This window comes from Hyperolius riggenbachi, chromosome 7 (genome assembly GCF_040937935.1).
Source record: "Hyperolius riggenbachi isolate aHypRig1 chromosome 7, aHypRig1.pri, whole genome shotgun sequence".
NCBI classification, from domain to species: Eukaryota; Metazoa; Chordata; class Amphibia; order Anura; family Hyperoliidae; genus Hyperolius; species Hyperolius riggenbachi.
Window position 1 is genome coordinate 299,203,225 of NC_090652.1, and position 20,147 is coordinate 299,223,371.

The 20,147-nt window shown below is 46.5% G+C and overlaps 1 protein-coding gene across 1 annotated transcript; it reads right to left on the minus strand.

Annotated features, from left to right (window-relative positions):
• Positions 1-1,471: 1,471 nt before the first annotated feature.
• BCS1L (BCS1 homolog, ubiquinol-cytochrome c reductase complex chaperone) lies at positions 1,472-19,930 on the minus strand. The gene is made up of 8 exons (XM_068247106.1): positions 19,851-19,930; positions 16,646-17,011; positions 15,115-15,254; positions 12,643-12,837; positions 11,202-11,265; positions 7,725-7,894; positions 6,254-6,371; positions 1,472-2,498 (listed from the first exon to the last, which is right to left on the minus strand). The coding sequence occupies exons 2-8, from the start codon at positions 16,963-16,965 to the stop codon at positions 2,246-2,248; spliced, it is 1,260 nt and encodes a 419-aa protein (XP_068103207.1). The 5' UTR covers positions 16,966-17,011; positions 19,851-19,930; the 3' UTR covers positions 1,472-2,245.
• Between the last annotated feature and the right edge of the window lie 217 nt (positions 19,931-20,147).

The window sequence follows — 20,147 nt, forward strand, 5'->3', positions numbered from 1 at the left end:
CTTTTACACAATACCAGTTGCCTGGCAGCCCTGCTGGTCTATTTGGCTGTAGTAGTGTCTGAATAAACAGCAGAAACAAGCATGCAGCTAATCTCTTGTCAGATCTGACAATAAAGGTCCATACACACGTCAGATTTTTATAAACGACCCGTTGTTTGGACGTCCCGTCGTTAAGTCGTCAAATCGGACTTGTGTACAGTCCGTCGTTCAGCTGATAAGACCAGTCTTATCAGCTGAATGACGGATGATGGACTGTACACACGCCCGATTTGACGTCCGGACGACTGAATGACGGGACGTCCAAACGACGGGTCGTTTAAAAAAATCCGCCGTGTGTATAGACCTTAATGTCAGAAACACCTGATCTGCTGCATGCTTGTTCAGGGGCTATGGATAAAACTATTAGAGGCAGAGGATCAGCAGGACAGCCAGGCAACTGGTATTGCTCAAAAGGTAATAAATATGGCAGCCTGCATACAACTCTCACTTTGAGTTCACTTTAAAATGTGGCTCTGATCAATAGTGCAGAACACTTGCAAGGCTGACTTTTCCTAACCACACTTTCATATGAGTACACAGAGGTTGTATAAATGAACTGCTCATTCCCAGATACAGGAAAGGGGTGGTAACAATGCAAACACAGCCAGATTCTTGTAGAGAAATAGTTTTTATTTACCAACTTTCACAATCTGTTTTCTATAATCAAACCTCATTATGAGGCAAGTAAAGTTGATTGGTCTGCAGGATGATGCTGTTATCCCCTTCCAGAGAACATGAGGAGGAAAAGGAAGATATATGAGACAAGCTTTCCTCCTGTTGTCGGTTATTCTCAGCTTCCTCCCATCTTCTGGGAAGTGAGTTCAAGTTGCTAGGAGCAGTGTATATATACCAGTGATGGCTAACCTTGGCACTGCAGCTGTGGTGGAACTACAAGTCCCATGAGGCACTGCAATACTCTAACAGCTCTAAGCATAACTTGGGGAGGCAGAGGCATGATGGGATTTGTAGTTTTGTCACAGCTAGAGTGCCAAGGTTAGTAGCATAATGCTAAGAGTATAATGCTGCTTCCTCTATACATGAGAATAGTGGGCAGGAAGGAGCACTGGATATCACAGTGGCGGATGTAAACATTGCCTGGACAGAATTAATTGCAGCCACACAATGTGACCACAATACTGACGGCTGCAGGGGAACGTGTAATGACCACTTCTGTACCAACAGTCTCTGGCTCCTTAAAGTGTACCAGAGATGAAGAATACTTACCATTTTATACATACCTGGGGCTTCCTCCAGCCCCATGCGCACAAATCTGTCCCACGCCGCCGTCCTCCGCTGCCTGCAGTTGAGTGGCCTCAACTGGAGGAAGTTACGGGACCTGGTACCGGAGCTGCAGGCAGCGGAGGACGGCGGCGTGGGAGCGATTCATGCGCATGGAGCTGGAGGAAGCCCCAGGTATGTATAAAATAGTAAGTATTCTTCATCTCTGGTACAGTTTAAAGTACAACTATCAAAGAAACGGTCCTTCTGTAGGCCCCACATACCTATAGAGCTTTTAGATGGTAACACTAGAAAGCTTTTCAGAAGTTGGAGCCAGTGAGGACTGTTTCTGTATGCTGGATGTGCTGGACACAGTCCTCCATAGTAATGCCCCCAGTGAAAACTGTTCTGTGTAAATGTCATTTTCTTCATATAATACATGAAAAGATGAAAACAAAAGACTTTGTATTGCTTTTTGCTCGTAATTACTGGAAATACATGTGGCATTTACAATTTTAGCTAACTTTGATAGTTATCAGATATTTTTTGGTTAAAAAAATAGGGCTCACGCCACATGGTCCTGTCTCTCTATCGCTGCTCACGTCCCTGTAGCCCACTCACTCTGCTGTCAGTATGATATATAGCCAGATATTGGGCAATTTCTATTGACCAAGCAGAATGGAACATGGCCACCCCCCCCCCATTTCCTGCTCCTCTCCCAGTTGGCACATGAAGCACAGTAACTACCAAACTTTTATGTTGATCATTAAAACAGAAGTTGCTAATCTCCGGAAAGTTTCATCAATTGACAACGTTCACCTCCCTCAGGGAAGATAAGTTCAACTTCCTGCCTTTTCTGCGAGACAGGAAGTGAGGAAGGATAAAACCGTCAGGGACACTAGACATAGGTTCTGTCCCTTCTGCAGTCTCCCTGAAACTCCAGACAAGAGAGAGTCGGCTGGGGTCCAACTTCAAATAAATAGAATCATCACGGGACTATAGAGCCAACATTGTCTGCAGCAGCCTGGGGGTCGTTCTTGAAGAGCATAAAGTGTCCCTGCACCTGGGCTGCGCTGATCTTGTCAGAGGCAGTCAGGGCTGCATCGGCGAAACCTTCAGCGGCTGCTAATGTCTGATCTGGGTAGAAGCGCAGGAACATCTGTGCCAGCTGCCAGCGGGTGCAATGCCCTACATACTGCTTCACATCAACACGGCCCGGCCGGATCAGCGCTGGGTCCAACCTGCAACAACGTGGAGAAAACAGGATATTAGCCAGCAGCGGCATAACTAGACTTAAAGCGGTTTTAAAGGGACTCCGAGCTCTAAAAATAATCGAAATTGGTACTTACCTGGGGCTTTCTGCAGCCCACCGTAGGTCGGGAGGTCCCACGGCTGCGTCCTGGCTCCTCTCCCAGTCTCTCCGCACAACTGGCTCCCGGCGAACTCTCTTCCTGGAAAATGACAGTCGTCATCACGCCGGCCGCCTCGCGTCATCACGGCGGCTGGCGTGACTGTACTGCGCATGTGCGATTGGCCCGACACTCTGGCCCGGTATCGCAGGGAGCTATTTGTGCGGAGAGACTGGGAGAGGAGCCAGGACGCCGCCGCGGGACCTCCTGACCTACGGTGGGCTGCAGAAAGCCCCAGGTAAGTACCAATTTCGAATATTTTCAGAGGTCAGGGTCCCTTTAAACCCTGACAAAATATTCAACAAAAATGTGTTTTCCTACATTTTATAACCCATACAATTATCATATTTGCTTTTGTGCACAAGTATTATTATTCATTTAGAATTATAAGTTCCCAAAGTTCAGTTTATTTACTTTGAAAGCTGCTGGTGCATTTTATTCATAACTGTTGTATTTCTATTGTAAAGGCAGCCAGCAGTGATTTCTGAGCCGTGTTATAGTTCAGGACTCATCAGCAGAAGTTTCTGCACAGCCAGAGAATGTTTACTTAATTGTATCAAGTGAAGAATGTAAACACAAGATAAAGTTATCACCAGTTTGGATGCGGCTGCCCCTGCAGGAGAAAAAGTCAGTCCTGTGATTTAACCCTTTGAATGCGGTTTTACTTTAAAAAAAAAAAAATGTGTTAGTATATTATGTGCTGTAAATAACCTTTTAGAGCAAAGAAGAAATGCTGGGTTTCATTCCACAGGGCTCCCCTGCAAAAACGATAGCATCAGGCCTCCTTGGTCCCAGAACCCCATGTGGGTCATGGGATCCGGAGCCTACAGGTCCCCCTGTGTTGGCAGGGGTGAGTGTTACGCCCATGTAAACCAGCATATGCAACCCTCACTCATCACAATAGCTTTCCAGTGGCTGGATAGTGTAATGGTTAAGGGCTCTGCCTCTGACACAGGAGACCTGGGTTCAAATCTCAGCTCTGCCTGTTCAGTAAGCCAGCACCTATTTCAGTAAGGAGTTTCTTGGGCAAGTCTCCTTAACACTGTTACTGCCTACTGAGTGCGCTCTAGTGGCTGCCTCGCAAGCGCTTTGAGTCCGACAGGAGAAAGGCGCTATACAAATACTGCCATTACACTGCCATTACTGCTATTATCATTATACAATAATAATACAATACAATAACATTTCTATAGCGCTTTTCTCCCATAGCACTCAAAGCGCTTAGGCTCTTTCAGATTCAGTAGTTGGTAGCAGGATGAAGTATTCACACAACAAAAGTTATATTTCTGCAAATGCCAAACTGAACAGGTGGGTTTTAAGTCTGGATCTAAACACGTCCAGGGATGGAGCTGTGCTGATCTGCTGAGGTAAGGAGTTCCAAAACGTAGGCGCAGCATGACAGAAGGCTCTGGGACCAAAAGTTTCCAAGTGGACTCTGGGTATAACTAGATTATTAGAACCTGTGGATCTGAGAATGCAGGGATTGCGATGCAGCTGCAACATTTCTTTCATGTATCCAGGGCCCAGATTATTCAGGGATTTAAATGTCAGTAGGCAGATCTTGAAAAGGATCCTCCATTCTATAGGTAGCCAGTGAAGAGAGTGCAGGAGTGGTGTTATGTGGAAGTGACGGGGTTGGTTGGTTAACATAATAACAAGGTGGGCATGATACAACATTGACAAGTGTTGACTCAGGTGCAGAGCTGTGTAATCGGAACAAAAGCTCAGATTCCAAGTCCTCAGTTTATGGAACCTCCAACTCTGACTCCTCTATTCTCAGTATAATACTATATCTCCAAGTTGATTGACAGAATTTAACATAAAAGGCATTTCCTCATCTGCAAAGTTTAGCAATTTTAAAGTTATATTAAATAGTCCCAAGGTTGTAATATAGAAAGCATTTAATGCAAACCCCAGTTTTAGTGATGCAAGGATTGGTACCCGCTCGCCCATAAATCAATATATGTCTGAATTGCCGCCCCTCCTCGGCCAAATCACAATGACAGTTTTTTACCAGTGTTTCCGAAGCTCTGTGGCCACACACACATGCATTGCCATGACCCGCCCCCAACTCAGCAGCCTTGGCCTAATAGGTAGCTACCAATCTGGGGGCCGTCTGATGCAACGCAAGTGGGGGTGGTCACAGAACTTTGGAAACACGTCGACCAGCCAAGGGTGGGGTGGCATGTAGTTGGGCGTATGCAGTTTCTGACGTATAATGATTTCTGGGCAAGCAGGCGAGTTAGTAACCCTGACACCCGCCGATCCTTGCATCACTAGAACAGAGCTTTACAGTAAGGGTTCTTTCACACTTTTTAATTTTCAAGCTTGGGCCTGTTTAATAGTACCAGAGCCGAAGGGCTATGGTAAAAACGGAATGTGCTGTGGGTAGAGAGTTAAAAGCAAACACTTACCCCGCCTCCCGTCACTCGCCGTTCTCCTACAATCAGTGCCGTACTCCCCATCGACTCCAAACACTGACATACTGCGTCGTGCATGCGCAGTATGTCCATTCTGCTCCCCTGTGGCAACGCAGTGATGTCACAGGATAGCGGGAGGAGCAAGCGCAGTATGTCCAGGTTTGGAGTCGTCGGGGAGTACGGCACTGATTGTAGGAAAACAGCGAGTGACGGAGGGGGAACGGGGGGCACAGTAAGTAAGTATTTGCTTTTAACCCTCTACCCACTGCATGCTCCATTTTCACCAGAGCCCTTCGGCTCTGGTATCCTTTAAAGGGACCCTGAGATCAGGACACTCTGCATATTTATACTTACCTGGGGCGTCCTCTAGCCCCATGAGGTGTGGCTGCTCAGAATTTCCCAGAACCAGCCCCGGTTATCGGGCCGGTCGCACTCTTCTGCACATGCATGGCCTGCCCGCGTGCCCCACTCCCGTCCCAGGGAGCGTTCTGCACCAGGTAAAACAGAGTGGCCAGCGAGGACGGTGAAGAAGCAATCGCACCTCATCGGGCTAGAGCAGGGGTGTCAAACTCAAATACAAAGTGGGCAGAAATTGAACTCTGGGACCAAGTCGCGGCCAACCTCCATGTCTACTGTCCCTCTTCCTCCCTTATAAAGTTCAATGGTGTCTAATGCCCCCCTCCTCCCTCCAGCGAGGGACCCCACGCACCTAATGGGGCCAGAGGAAGCATAAATACACCCATACACTCCATCACAGGTACACTTAAACCACTTCTGGTTCCTAGACATTAAGTTAATGTCCAATTAAACCCCCTGTGAGTTGGGTGTCATGAAGAGAAGACATGCCGGTGGATAGGTGAGTGTAAGCTCTGGACATCGGTCATCCTGTAATCAAATGCAGCTACCACCGTGCTTCCGACCAACCAATGTGGACAGCATCATGTGATTTAAAGGGGCGTGGTTCCGACTGCCCTAAAAGGGAGAGGAAAGGAGTGGGAGCACAGAGGTCTACAATGAGATGAGCACCTGACTTGCTGCTGCAGGTGGTGACTTCTTCTTTATTGCATGCGCAGAATACTTATTAGAAAGGAATGCATATATTGCATTATAAAACAGGACTAATTTCAGTGATAAAATCTGAAGAGACACAGTAACACTTTATATTACCTGTCTATGTGATTGGTGGTCATAAACACTATGCGAGCTTCAGTGGAGGCGACACCGTCCAGGGCGTTCAGCAGGCCACTGAAAGTGAGCCGCCCCATCCCCTGGTACGAAGTAGGACCTGGAGAAGAGAGCTTTCTTAATTGGAAAGTCAAGACAAGTTTTTATCTGGATTCTCAAATGCCTACTCTCAATTTAGGACTGAAAAACTAAATGTGAAGTGTGCACAGAAGCCATATCAGTGTGTCATGAAATCTGCTTCATTCAGCTGCCACACACAGAAGTATTGACCTTTTCAGCACCATCCTGTTATCAGCAGTGTTTGTTTAGCCAGATACAAATGTTGTTTGGTTTCTATTGACTTTTCAGTAGAGCTGCCTAGACTGCCAGTCCGACCGCCTCATCTTTATACAGTTTATAAGGTAATGGCTTATTAACCCTTGCAATAAAAAATAAAAAGGGACATCATATACGTTCTTAGTAACAGGTTTGGTACTATATATACCAACGATCTATTATGTCACTGCAGGTGCCCTTTAACAGACAATTTATTTAGAGGCTTGCAAGTGCTCCAGGCCAATTTATTTTAGCACCTTTTTATTTATTATTTGTTACATTTCCATTGCTTCTAATTAGTACTGCTGTAATGTGTATTTATGGCCACTTGTCACTAGGTGGCAGTGTGAGACAATAACAGAGGACTAATGCTTTCAGGTTCTATATTTTCTGCTTGTAGGGAGAAATCAAAGCATTCCAAAATTTACAGCACGAGTTCTGCCGACTGAGGTTAAAGGGACTCCGAGCTCAATTTAAAAATGAAAATTGTACTCACCCGGGGCTTTATCCAGCCCAGTGCTGGTCGGGAGGTCCCACGACGGCGTCCTGGCTCCTCTCCTTGTACCCGCTCCGGAATGGCTGCCCGGCGGTAGCCCGGCGACACTCGGCCGAGCTCCTTCTTCCACGTATGACGCGGCTGACGTCATCACGCCGGCCACCTCGCGTCATAACGGCGGCCGGCGTGAAAGTGCGGCGCATGCGCGCTTTAATCGGGCATGCGCAGTACTTTCACGCCGGCCATTGTGATGACACGAGGCGGCCGGCGTGGTGACGTCAGCCGCGTCATACACGGAAGAAGGAGCCCGACACTCGGCCGTGTGTCGCCGGGCTACCGCCGGGCAGCAATTCCCGGAGCGGGGACTAGGAGAGGAGCCAGGACGCCGTCGTGGGACCTCCCGACCAGCACTGGGCTGGAGAAAGCCCCGGGTGAGTACAATTTTCATTTTTAAATTGAGCTCAGTGTCCCTTTAAAATCGGTGCAATTATCTCAAATGAGATAACTCTAACGTCTAACCTAATAATCACCACTCATCACCGGGTGGTTGCTCCGTACAAAGGCTCCACTTTTGCTCCAGTTTTCTAGCCCCCTTTCTTGTTAAAACAGCCCCACAGATCAGCCTAGAATGGAAGTACTCACTCTGCTTGGCCAGATCGCGGCTGACGAAGGCAGCGTCCACATCTTCCAGCAGGATGATACTCTGCTGCGGAGCGACGCTCAGCAGGTGGTTGAGGCGATCATCCGATAGGCTGTTATCACTGAGGCTCATCAGACATATGCTGTACTCCAACTCCCCCGCCAGCGCCGTGCTGAAATGACACACAACAAATGCAGCAACAACGTCATATTACTGCTTTTGAAATATAGATCAATAGAAAAAACACAGAGTGTTTTATGCACAAGCGGCTCCGGTTTACTGCACAGTCGAGGCCGTACTCGCAGTATGGACACTAAAGAGGAGCGCCCCCTGATGTTCCTATCAACAAGCCCTAGTCAGTAATCTTCAGGGACAACGGAGGACCAAAGGAAGCCACTATAGCAGGGCTTCCCAACTCTGTCCTAAAGTACCACCATTTGTTTCTTATACAAAGGACTTATGAAAAAAGTACTGTTTAGCAGTACAAAAACCTGATACAACTTTATTAGCACAAATACAAAAATTCTAAAATTGACATATCCATAAAATCCTTTTGATCCGTGAAAACTATCTCCATGAACAACAAAAGAGGACTGTCATGATTCTGGTACTATGATCTGGCTTGATGTGGGAAACATTTAGTTCAGGCAACGACACGTTCGTTGCGACAATTCTGTTTAATACATTAGTCCTACCTAAATCGCCGCATTCCCGCGACTGTAAACTATCTAAAACCCCCCTAACTCCCCGGGGGCAATCCGTGCAGCGCTTCCGTGTGAGGCAGGGCTATGAGCTGCAGCTCTGCCTCACACGTCTGTCAGCGGCGCATCGTCGCCTCTCCCCCGCCCCCCTCAGTCTGCCTTCACTGAGGGGTGGGGGAGAGGCGGAGATCCGCCGCTGACAGACGTGTGAGGCAGAGCTGCAGCTCATAGCCCTGCCTCACACGGAAGCGCACGGGGAAGCAAAATCCACGACCAAGAAAGTCGTGGATTTTGCAGGGGAGAAGGAGGGCACGCTTGGGGGGTTTTAGATAGTTTACAGCCGCGAGAATGCGGCGGTTTAGGTAGGGCTAATGTATTAAACATGATTGTTTAATAAAAAAGGATTTTTAAAAGGCCTCAGAGTCTCTTTAAGGACCAGAGACTGCTAGTACAAGAACAACAGAATCCCGCCGAATCGCCGCGCGCAACCGCCGCTCGCCGGGATCCTAAGGACACAGACTGCCGTCTCTGACGCCAGAGTCATGTGAGCCGGTCAGGAGCCGCTTTCATTGGCTCCTGACTGTGTCTATCAATGTAAGCCAATGGGACCTGCCTACATTGAAAGACACGGCCAGGAGCCAATGAAATCGGCTCCCGACCCGCTCACATGACTCTGCCGTCATAGAGACAAGCAGAGCCTGTGAGTTGCGGCAAAAAAACGTCAGGTTTGAGCAGCGCGATTGGCGGGGAGCAACGGAAATGGCGAATGCGCGCTGCAGACGGTGATTGAAATTTACGTCAGGCAAGCCAGGAGCCCACCAAAACGGCGTAGATCACCGCGGTACTTAAGTGGTTAACTACCTCTGTGGATTGCCACAAAATATGCACTGTTGGTGGGCCTTGATTGGGAAGCCCTGCTCTATAGAATCCAAAGGCTTACTTCTCTTTAGGTATTTATTTTCTGATGCTTTGGGTACACTTTTAAGTAAATCTGAGATAATGAAAATTAAAAAAAAAAAATTATACATACCTGAGGCTTCCTTAAAGGGGAACTGAAGAGAGAGGTATATGGAGGCTGTCATGTTTATTTCCTTTTAGACAATACAAGTTGCCTGGCAGCCCTGCTGATCCTCTGCCTCTAATACTATTAGCCATAGCCCCTGAACAAGCATGCAGCAGATCAGGTGTTTCAGTGGTTCAGACTTATAAGTCTGATCTGACAAGACTAGCTGCATGCTTGTTTCTGGTTTTAATCAGATACTACTGCAGAGAAATAGACCAGCAGGACAGCCAGGCAACTGGTATTGATTAAAAGGAAATAAACATGACAGCCTCCATATACCTCTCTCTTCAGTTCCCCTTTAAGCTCCCTTCAGGCTAATCGGTCCCTCGCTGTCCTCCTCCCAGATCTTCCGCTACATATTCCGGTACTTCAGTCAGTGGGAGCGTAATGCGCATGTGCGGTGCGCTCTCATCGCCGTGAGCGGCCGGACTGCACCGACTGGCCCTGACAGACCAAATTACCGGGACCCATATCGGGAGATCCAGGTGACAAAAGAGGACGATGAGGGCCTGATTAGCCTGAAGGGGGCTGGAGGAAGCCCCAGGTATGTATCTTTTTTTTTTTCATCTCAGGTACACTTTAAGGTAGCCACACACTATGCCATTGGTAGTAGACCAGGGAAATAATCAATAACTTCCAGATATCCATTAAATTTTTATATTAATTTGCACTGATCTAACGTTGTCTCCTTTAGATTATGTTCTGAAAACTTGTTCTCATTATGACTGTTGATTTTATAGACAATGTTGATGGTTGATTATCATGGACTATTGATTTATATACACACGGTACATGCTGTGTTTATAACCCAGTTGTCTCTGACCCTCAGCTGTATACTCCTGTCTGACTCCCTGATGAAGCGGGGTCACGCCTGGGAAACGCGTTGCAAAAATTGTGGAGTGTATGAATAAAACTTTTGTTATACGATAACGCATTCCTTTTGTCGTGTCCTTTGGAGTGGGTAAGAGTCCACCTCCACCACTTCCATGTTTTAAACTTTTTATTATCTTTTATCCTTTTGGTGCCTTTGTTCACCTTTATACAGATATGGATTGTAAACCTGTACTACCACTTTGCACTGTCACATAGCGAATATCACCGCACAGCAGCCAGCTTTGTACTGCCCGATGTAGCAAAAAGCTATGGAATTTCCATAAAGAGAAATAAAGCACGAGTACCACACCGTCCTCTACCAACGTGGTTTATTGCATCATGTGGGAGATCACATGATCCAAACATTCACTCCTAGCTTGCATCAGGATTCTGTGCAGCTAAGGCAGCCTTCGGAGTGGAGGTGTGGTGTCCCCCTGTAGCTGTCCCCCTTTAGCTGTCATGTCCCGCGCCGTTCTCCTATGATCATCCGTTCCCGGTCTAATTATTAAACTAATGAGACAAAGGCTGCAACACGCGTGCTTGCTCGCTTCCGCTCGCGTCTCCGGGAGCCTACTGCGCAGTACGAGAAAAGTTCGTACTGCACCTGTGCACTAAGCTCCCGGAGACGCGAGCGGGAGATCGCACTATTCGTCTTGATTGACGACTAATTGACCGGTGCCAGCGGCGGGGAGGAGAAGATCGTAGGACGGCGCGGGACATGACAGCTAATGTGAAAAATATTGTCTCGTGTATGGGCCGCTTTATGAAAAACGCATCAGAAGAGGGTTGACTTTTGTTTTACACTGAGGTTGTGTTTACATTCATTTCACATAGTTACTTACATAAAGCTGCTTTTCCCGCAGCCTGGAGGTCCGTAGAGGAGGTAGCCTCTCCTGTAGGGGATACCTGGGCGGAAACAGGGAGGAGTCAGGGCGGAGTCACACATACAGGGACAGGAAGCAGCAACACATCTCTGCTGTTACTGTTATCCAATGGAGGTGCTGCTAACTAGGTCACATTAGTGGCAAATGGAAGCTAAATAGAGAAAATGGCGTAGCAATAGGGGATGTAGAGGTTGGGACCACATTGGGGCCCTTGGGCCAGAGGGGCCCACCAGGGGCTTTTAAGTAGTGCTATGCTATGCTGTTAATGAATGCATTGCATAGTGGTAATCCTTAAAGTGTAACTGTCGGGCATAAAATCAATTCTTTATTTTTATCTAGTAAACAATTAATAAGGATGCTACCCAGGCAATCCAAAAGTTAAAATCTCTATTACATTCCTTGTTGATAAATGATCATTCCCCAGTTTACCTGAGTCTTATTTGGTGCACAAAGGATGTTGCAGGGCATGCTGGGTAGTCCTTTTTTGCTTCTCTACTTTCCCCTGAGACTTAACTAATGCAGCCTGATTGGCTGAAGCCTCTTTCCCTCCTGTTTTCCCCTGCCACACCTCTGTTCCTCTCTGATTGGCCAATATTTCTCATGCTGAGACAATGCACTTTCTATAGTGAAGGGCAGGCAAGGCACAATCAGGCAGAGGAGAGTAAGGGAGGAAATGACATCAGGATTGGCTTCAAAATAGCCACACTTAACATGGGAAATGCTAAGAAGGATTTTCTCTTTTTTTTTACTGTAGAAAAATGACAAATTAAAACGTGGAAAGTGCACTACATATGTTATGTAAGTAGAGCAAGAATTTATCTACTTATCTACTTATATATATATATGTTTTTTTTCTGTTTCCTTACTCTAAAACTATCAAAACACTGTGCTCAGATTAAATACAGTGTCCACACGGTGGTGCACTTATCTACTATAACAAAAAAATATTACTAACTCAAAGCACACATATGCACGAGAATATGGCCAAACAAAGTCCCAATTAATAAGGTTTTAAATGTCCTTTTGGGGTATCCAGAAACTTTGTAAACCAGGTAAGCCTTGATGGGTGAAACAACCACCACTACTCGGTATGAGGGGCGGGAAGACACAACTTCTGTCTCAGTACTTTCCCTGTCCCTGCTTCCACACCACTGACAGGCAGGAATTGAGAAGGAGGGCGGGGATAGCATCCTTCAGCGACAGCGGGCCGCCTGTAATAGCAATTCTGCTTTGGACGGGGGCTAATGATGACAGCTGGGCGCTCACCAATTTTAACAGGGCGGAGCGCTCGACTAATAGGCTCTAGGGAGAACGCTGTGCATTCTCGCTTTACAGCAATTTTTACGCAAGTACATAAAACTGTAATATAGGGCTGTATACACACGAGTGCAGCACTTGCCTCTGTCGATGTACCACTTGGGATTACCGATGAATCCTTTCACATCCTGAATGATCTTCTCTGTGACCCCCTCCTGCAGGACCACCGAGGTCAGGGGGCGCCTGCGACGCGGGAAACCGAAGGGCCGCCACTCGGAGCCCATGGCTGTGTACATGACTGTCTTCCCCTCCTGCTGGTGCAGCGCCAGCGCTCTGGCTGTGTGATAGGGAAACAGATCAGAGGTGCTCAACGATTACTCCGCATATCAGCATGAATGACAAAGCCAAACGACTAAAGGTAGCCGTACATCAGCCGATGATGGGCAGATTGAACCAAGAGACTAATCTCAGATCCAATCTGATTGGGGAGAGATCTGTCATTGCCCATACAACGCAGGCTGATTCCCGATCAATTTCAGCACGAAATCTCTCAGGAATCATTCGAGCCTGCCGCATCTGCTGTTTTTCCCCTAATGTATAAAAGTGTGTGCGTTTATACATTACCTGTCCTGTGTTGTGGTGCCCGTCCATTTTCCAAATCCGCCACTCTTTCATTAGCCCTATAAACGCCGCAGGCAGATTGTTTGGGGCTAACGCATGATCGCCGGATTCGGAAGACGGACAGGCACAACAACATAGGACAGGTAATGTATGCATGCACACACTTTTATACATTAGGGGAACAGCGCTGGGGGTTTCATCGTGTTCATCGCTCATCCCAACATCACTTTCTGTTACCGCTACGCACCCGACCGACCACGAAAGCCCAACATCTTGCAGCATATCTGACCAATTAATGCGACCAATTTTGGCCAGAAATTGGTTGCACTGTCGACCAGGCATGCACTTGGCAGCACCGATTTCATCTGATTCCGATAATAATCGAATCGGATGGTCAATCGGCGGCCAAGTCACCTGATGCATGGCTACTTTAAGGCGAGGTTCACAGTGGGTATTGAGTTCCCTGTAAACTCAGGTATTCAACACAATGGAATGTAAAAGTGGCACAGCACGTTGCGTCGCATACAGCCAATAAAAATCGCAAGGGCGTGGTGGTCACGGCGTTCAATATGGAGACCACCGATGGACTCTTGGCTGGTGCCCCTTCCCCCCACCCCTAGTAAGTGTTGAAGGTTCACCTGTCACAGCTCCTGGCTTCCTTCTGTTTCCGGCGTCACCGCAAGTGCCTGTACCATGTGATACTGGCGTATGCTGTGACATCAGTACATGCGCCGAGTCATGTGGTACAAGCGATCGCGGTGAAGCCAGACACAGGAGGAGGTCAGGAGGATCACAAAGGGATCTATCTGAGGGTGGATCTGGTGGCAGACATGAAAAAAAAAATCAGACAGCACCATCTGCCATTATCTATAACCACACTCCCTAAAGGAGAACTGTAGAGAGAGGTGTATGGAGGCTGCCATATTTATTTCCATTTAGGCTATACCAGTTGCCTGGCAGCCCTGCTGATCCTCTGCCTCTAATACTTTCAGCCATAGACCCAGAACAAGTATGCAGCAGATCAGGTGTTTCTGACAATTTTGACAGATATGACAAGATTAGCTGCATGCTTGTTTATGGTGTGATTCAGCCACTACTGCAGCCAAATAGATCAGCAGGGCTGCCAGGCAACTGGTATTGCTTAAATGGAAATAAATATGGCAGCCTCCATATACCTCTCACTACAGTTCTCCTTTAACAATGTGATAGTCTAAAATATGCACAGAGGGAGATACTGGTTGCTTGGCAGTTGGAAACAGCCATTATTTCCCACAATGCAACAAGGCTTGGGGCCCATTTACAGTTAATCGGTTGGTGTGCATTAGTACGCGTTGGCACGCGTTAGTACGCGTTTTTTCCAGGGCTGTGGAGTTGGAGTCGGGGCAATTTTGGGCACCCGGAGTCGGAATTTCATAAACTGAGGAGGCGGATAATTTTTGTACAAACTCCACAGCCCTGTTAAATATTAGACTAAGGAGTCGGAGTCGAGGAGTCGGGGCCATTTTGGTTACCCGGAGTCGGAGTTGGAGTCGGAGTTGGTGGTTTCATAAACTGAGGAGTCGGAGTTGGAGTCGGAAGATTTTTGTACCAACTCCACAGCCCTGTTTTTTTCCCTAGCAGTGCATTGTGAAAAAGATTTAAGTTAAAACGCGTTAAGTGTGAAAGACGCCATAGGAAAACATGGGCATTACTTTGAAAATCAGTTTTCTTTCAGTTATAACTGAGAGCAACTGATTAAGTGTAAACGGGGCCTCACAGACAGGGAACTGTCAGGACCATGGTCCTGACATCACACTGTGGGAGGGGTTTCACCACAATATCAGCCATACAGACTCCCCTGATGATCTATTCAAGAAAAGGAATAGATTTCTCATGGAAAAGGGGGTGTCAGCTACTGATTGGGATGGAGTTCAATCCTTGGTTAAATTTCCTCTATAAGATTTGCAGAGAAGCCTCTTCTTGCAGAGGTCCCTGAAGGATTGTTCAGCCCCACCTTCTTGCAGAATGTTGAAGAAGATGTCTTTGTTGGTCCCTATGGCGGTGAAAGTGACGGACTCCCAGGGGGTTCCTGTGTGGAGGTCGATCATCTGCTTCTCTCGGTTCCTCTCAATGCGGATCCATTTCTTTTTGTACCTGGAGGGGAGGAGGAGGGGGACGTGAAAGAGAAATATCCAAAGCTCAGCTACAGTAGAGATGGTCAATCAAATGCTCATCATGCTGGCTTGTATACAAATTTAAATTGGACCTGAACTCAGAACTTCTTCTTCCGTCCGGAAGTGGTTAAAGGAAACCAGAGCCCAACTTGCTCTGCTTAAAGGACACCTGAGGTGAAAATAAACTAATTAAATAAACAATTGTATCTATCCTCCTCCTAATAAAAAATTACTTTTTAATATATTCCATAGTTTTATTTTATATTTAAATCTACTTGTTTTTACTGTTTTATTGTTTTTGCTCAATCACACATTCATTGAAGTATGCCAGAGCTAAAATCTATGAACTATTGACCCATTTTATCTCTTTCCTACTCTCAGAAGCCATTTTCTGCTAGGAAAGTGTTTTATAGTTTATAGTAATTTTTTATCAGTGAGGGTCACACTGTAGTCTGACCCAGTCCTGACCCTGACAGGAACTGCCACTTACATACCTGATGTTTAACTCTTTCAGGCAGAGAAAGAAAAAATGGAACACAGCATAGTTATTTGTGTGCTAGGTACTGTACATACCCATGTCTATCTCATCATGTCACATGTCACTTCGGGTATCCTTTAAAAAACATGTTGTGCTGGTGGGAGGAGGTCAGTGTTCACTTATGCCCTCTGTTAGAATCTGCGTGCCTCTTCTGTCACAACGGGGGCAGAAACAGGGAGAATGGAGGCACGCAGATTCTAACAGAGGGAGCAGTAAGTGAACACTGACGCCCCTCCCACCAGCACAACGTTTTTTTAAGCAGAGCAAGTTTGGCTCTGGTACCCTTTAATGAAAAAAAAAACTTGTTCATTTAGAAATTAAATAGTCACTGTTTGCCCATTGTAAAATCGCACCTTACCCGGATTTGGAACAATCAAATGCATTTCCTGTCTGTTGATGCTTTTTGGCCTAGTTCCAGGATGAAGAGTTAAAGTGGACATGAACTTTTGCACAGGACAGAAGGAAAACAGAGAGAAATGCACTCTGTGTGTATTTAGAGAGTTTAGCCTGTCTAATTCCCCCTCATCTGTGACTAATCACAACTGTAATTTGATCTCTCCCCTGTCTCAGCTGACTGCCACGGCAGATAAGCTCATTAGTAAACAAAGGATGTTAATCCTATGTGCTTCCATGAAAACAGGAAGTAGACACAGAAGATTTATTGCAGGATTTGTATCAGCTGTAACAAAGAAATTTTTTTCTTTAAAAGTTATAATGCTGTTGCTTATCTTTTAGAGCAGAGAGGAAGTTCTGAGTTCAGGTTGGCATTGTGTAAGGTCCTGGCACTGCCTCCAGGTGGCACCTTAGACTACAAGGGCTGGGGAAACACCTACCATATGAAATGGTTTCCAGGACTGGGGATGAAGTCAAACTTGGTGCTGACTCGTCCACTTTCGTGCTGCAGATAGGACGTCTCTACGCTCAGGTGCTGCGTGTGCTTTGCATGATGGGAAATCCAGCTCAGGAGCCATTGGTAGCTTTTGTCCTTGCTGGGCACCTCCAGGGTTATCATGTAATGCCTCCTAAAGGCGACCATGCCAAGCTGGGCACTTTTCCGGGCCAATGCCAAAGCCGTGCCGACACCGACCAGACCAAACCCTGCGCCGAAGTAGGGATTGTCTTTCAGGGCGGCCAAGAAGTCCGCAAGCGGCATTGCTGACGAGGATGGTGGAGGTTGTGGTGATGATTACCGCTGCATACTGTAAAATTAAGACAAAAAAAGGTCTAACAGAGTATCAAAAATATGTGACTAATCATAAAACCAGGTAAACGAATCACAAAACAGAATGGGCAAGCCATTTTATTGGATGAACCGCTGATGGACCTGAACTCTTGCACAGGACAGAAGGAAATATGGAGAAATGCAGCCTGTATGTATTTAGAGAGTTTAGCCTGTCTAATTCCCCCCTATCTGTGTCTAATGACAAGTTGTAATTTGATCCCTTAGCTGTGTCAGCTGACTGCCACAGCAGAGCTAATTTGTAAACACAGGATGATAACAATATGTCCGCTTACATGAAAGTAGGAAGTAGACAAACTGCAGATATATTGCAGGATTTGTATAAGCTGTAACAAAGAAATGTATTTCTTGAAAGGTCATTTTACTTATCTTTTAGGAGCAGGGAGGAAGTTCTGAGTTCAGGTCCGCTTTAAAAGGAACCTGTTCCTGGTTTCTAAAAGCAATAGGAGCTGCCATGCAAAGTGGCTACCCGATTGTCATTTTGATCAATTTCCAGCAAAATTGATCAAAACAATCCATCTGGAATGTTGCAAACATGGCTTTCAGTTTAAAGTTAACCCGAGGTGAAAATAAACTGACGAGAGAAACAATTGTATTAATTCCCCTACTCCTAAAAATTACTCTTTTTTTATATCTCATGTTTTTATTTTATATTTAAAGAGAACCCGAGGTGGGGTTCTGACAATGCTATTTGCTCACAGAGGCTGGGTCTGCCTATACTGCCCAGCCTCTGTTGCTATCCAGATCCCCCCTAAGTTCCCTCTGCGCTCTGCCCCATAAATCACAGCTGCCGCTGTGCGGGCTGTGTTTACCTTTGTACTGTCAGTCTCGGCGCTCCCCCCGCCTCCTGCATAGCTCTGGTCCCTGCCCGCATCCCTTCCCTCCAATCAGCGGGGAGGGAAGGGACGCGGGCGGGGACCGGAGCTATGCAGGAGGCGGGTGGAGTGCCGAGACTGACAGTACATAGGTTAACACAGCCCGCTGCGTGTCGACAGCGCGCTTTGATTTATGGGGACAGCAGAGCGCAGGAGGGGCTTAGGGGGGATCTAGATAGCAACAGAGGCTGGGCAGCATAGGCAGACCCAGCCTCTGTATGAGGATAGCATTGTCAGAACCCCACCTCGGGTTTACAAAGTAGGAGTAAAAATACATGAACAATTGACCTTTTACTATCTTCTTCTGCTCTCAGAAATTATGTTCTGCCAGGAAAACTTTTATGGCTGTACTTTGCTTATCAGTGATGTTTACTATATTGTTTACTATATTCCCACAAACACAAGACAGAAGCAGTCACTTCCATGCCCTTGAAAATTAACTCTTTCAGGCTGCAAAATTAAACAAGTAAAACAGCCTGGTTATTGATATGTTTTGTAATGTACATACACGTTTATCTCATCATGTGACATGTTGCCTCGGGTACACTTTAAGTTGACAGTAGAGAATGAGATACATCAAGGGCAAAAGAAGAAGAGGAGAGCAGAGGATAAGATGTTAAAGGATACCCGAGGTGACATGTGACATGATGAGATAGACATGTGTATGTACAGTGCCTAGCACACAAATAACTATGCTGTGTTCCTTTTTTTCTTTCTCTGCCTGAAAGAGTTAAATATCAGGTATGTAAGTGGCTGATTCAGTCCTGACTCAAACACTTTCCCAGCAGAAAATGCCTTCTGAGAGCAGGACAGAGATAAAAAGGGGACCTGGAAGTGACTACAGCGTGACCCTCACTGATAAGAAATTCCACTTTTTTATCTTTTTATTGCTCTCAGAAGCCATTTTCTGCTAGGAAGGTGTTTTAAAGTTGGAATTTCTTATCAGTGAGGGTCACACTCTAGTCACTTCCTGTCAGAGAAAGAAAAAAAAGGAATACAGCATAGTTATTTCTGTGCTAGGCACTGTACATACACATGTCTATCTCATCATGTCACATGTCACTTCGGGTATCCTTAGGGCCCTTTTCAAAGCGCTAGGGTAATAAAAGTCTATGGGTCCATTCTCTTTTGGGCGATTTGCGCTTATCGACGCAAATCACCCAAAAACGCTAAATGCAAATGCGTAGCCTGCACCATTTTCAGGCAATTTCCCGGCGATCGCATTTTAGTGCTATAGAAAACCGCGATCGCTAAAAAAATCGCCAGGTGTGAATGGTGATTTTTTTTGGCGTTAATTGCCAATAAACGCCAGAGCAAAATGCTAGCAAAATCGCTAGCGTTTTGCGATCAGCGGGGAATTTACATAGTAACGGCTGTGGCGGCGTGTCAGTACGGCCAGGGCGCGAAAAAGTGGCCAATCCCTTCAAAGAGGATGCTGAGTGACAGGAGAAAATTGCAAACATACCAGTAAGTTTACTGTAATCTATGGAAGTTATACTGAGCACTCGGATATACTTGGATTGCTATTATTTCTGCTAGATTGGCAGGATTGTACTATGCTTACATGTATTATGATTGAGGAGGTGTTGTCAGGTTCCATGGGTGGTACTGTTATCACTTGGGGTGTACAGTATATATAGAGTACTGCATCATGTATCACGTGACATGGTTACTCAGTGTCATGAAAGCACATAACGGGGAATTGTTATAGATTCTATAATATACAAGATGTGCAGTGGAGACAGCCTCAGCTCATCTCATACATTTATATCACGTGGGGGGAGAGCTCCTGGGTTTGCTTTAGAATCTCCCTGCAGATGACTGGCTGCTTGAAGTCAGCACAGGTCCTCTTCCCTGCTCATCTCTTTCCCTATACATTATCCCCAATGTAGTAAGGTGGATGTAAAGGTCAGCAGCACTCACCTTCTCCTCTCCATGCTGCTAACAGGCTGCTATAGAGCTCTACTTCCTGCTCTCTGCGTTCCACGCCTCGCTTCGCCCACAAGGCGTGCGTTCCAGGAGAGGAAATGAGGTAGTCTTGCGGTTCAAGGAGCTCTTCTGGTTGCGTTCCAGCCACAGGTTGAAGGATTCCGTCCAGCTACAGCTGACCAGGACGGTGGGATCAGCCTTGGCAGCCGCAGAGAGGAGCCAGGAGGAGCCCCTCCATCCCCAGACCATGGGCTGAGGCCCGCAGGAAGCAGATAAGATAACGTATTGGAG

What these genes read in the sequence shown, in the direction of transcription:
- BCS1L (XM_068247106.1), bottom strand. Translation starts at nt 16,965, where the DNA reads ATGCCGCTTGCGGACTTCTTGGCCGCCCTGAAAGACAATCCCTACTTC. An exon ending in CAAGTGGTACATCGACAGAG is followed by an intron (nt 11,266 to 12,642) that starts GCAAGTGCTGCA and finishes GTTTCCGCCCAG; the next exon opens with GTATCCCCTACAGGAGAGGC. An exon ending in CCGCGATCTGGCCAAGCAGA is followed by an intron (nt 6,372 to 7,724) that starts GTGAGTACTTCC and finishes TCTCTTCTCCAG; the next exon opens with GTCCTACTTCGTACCAGGGG.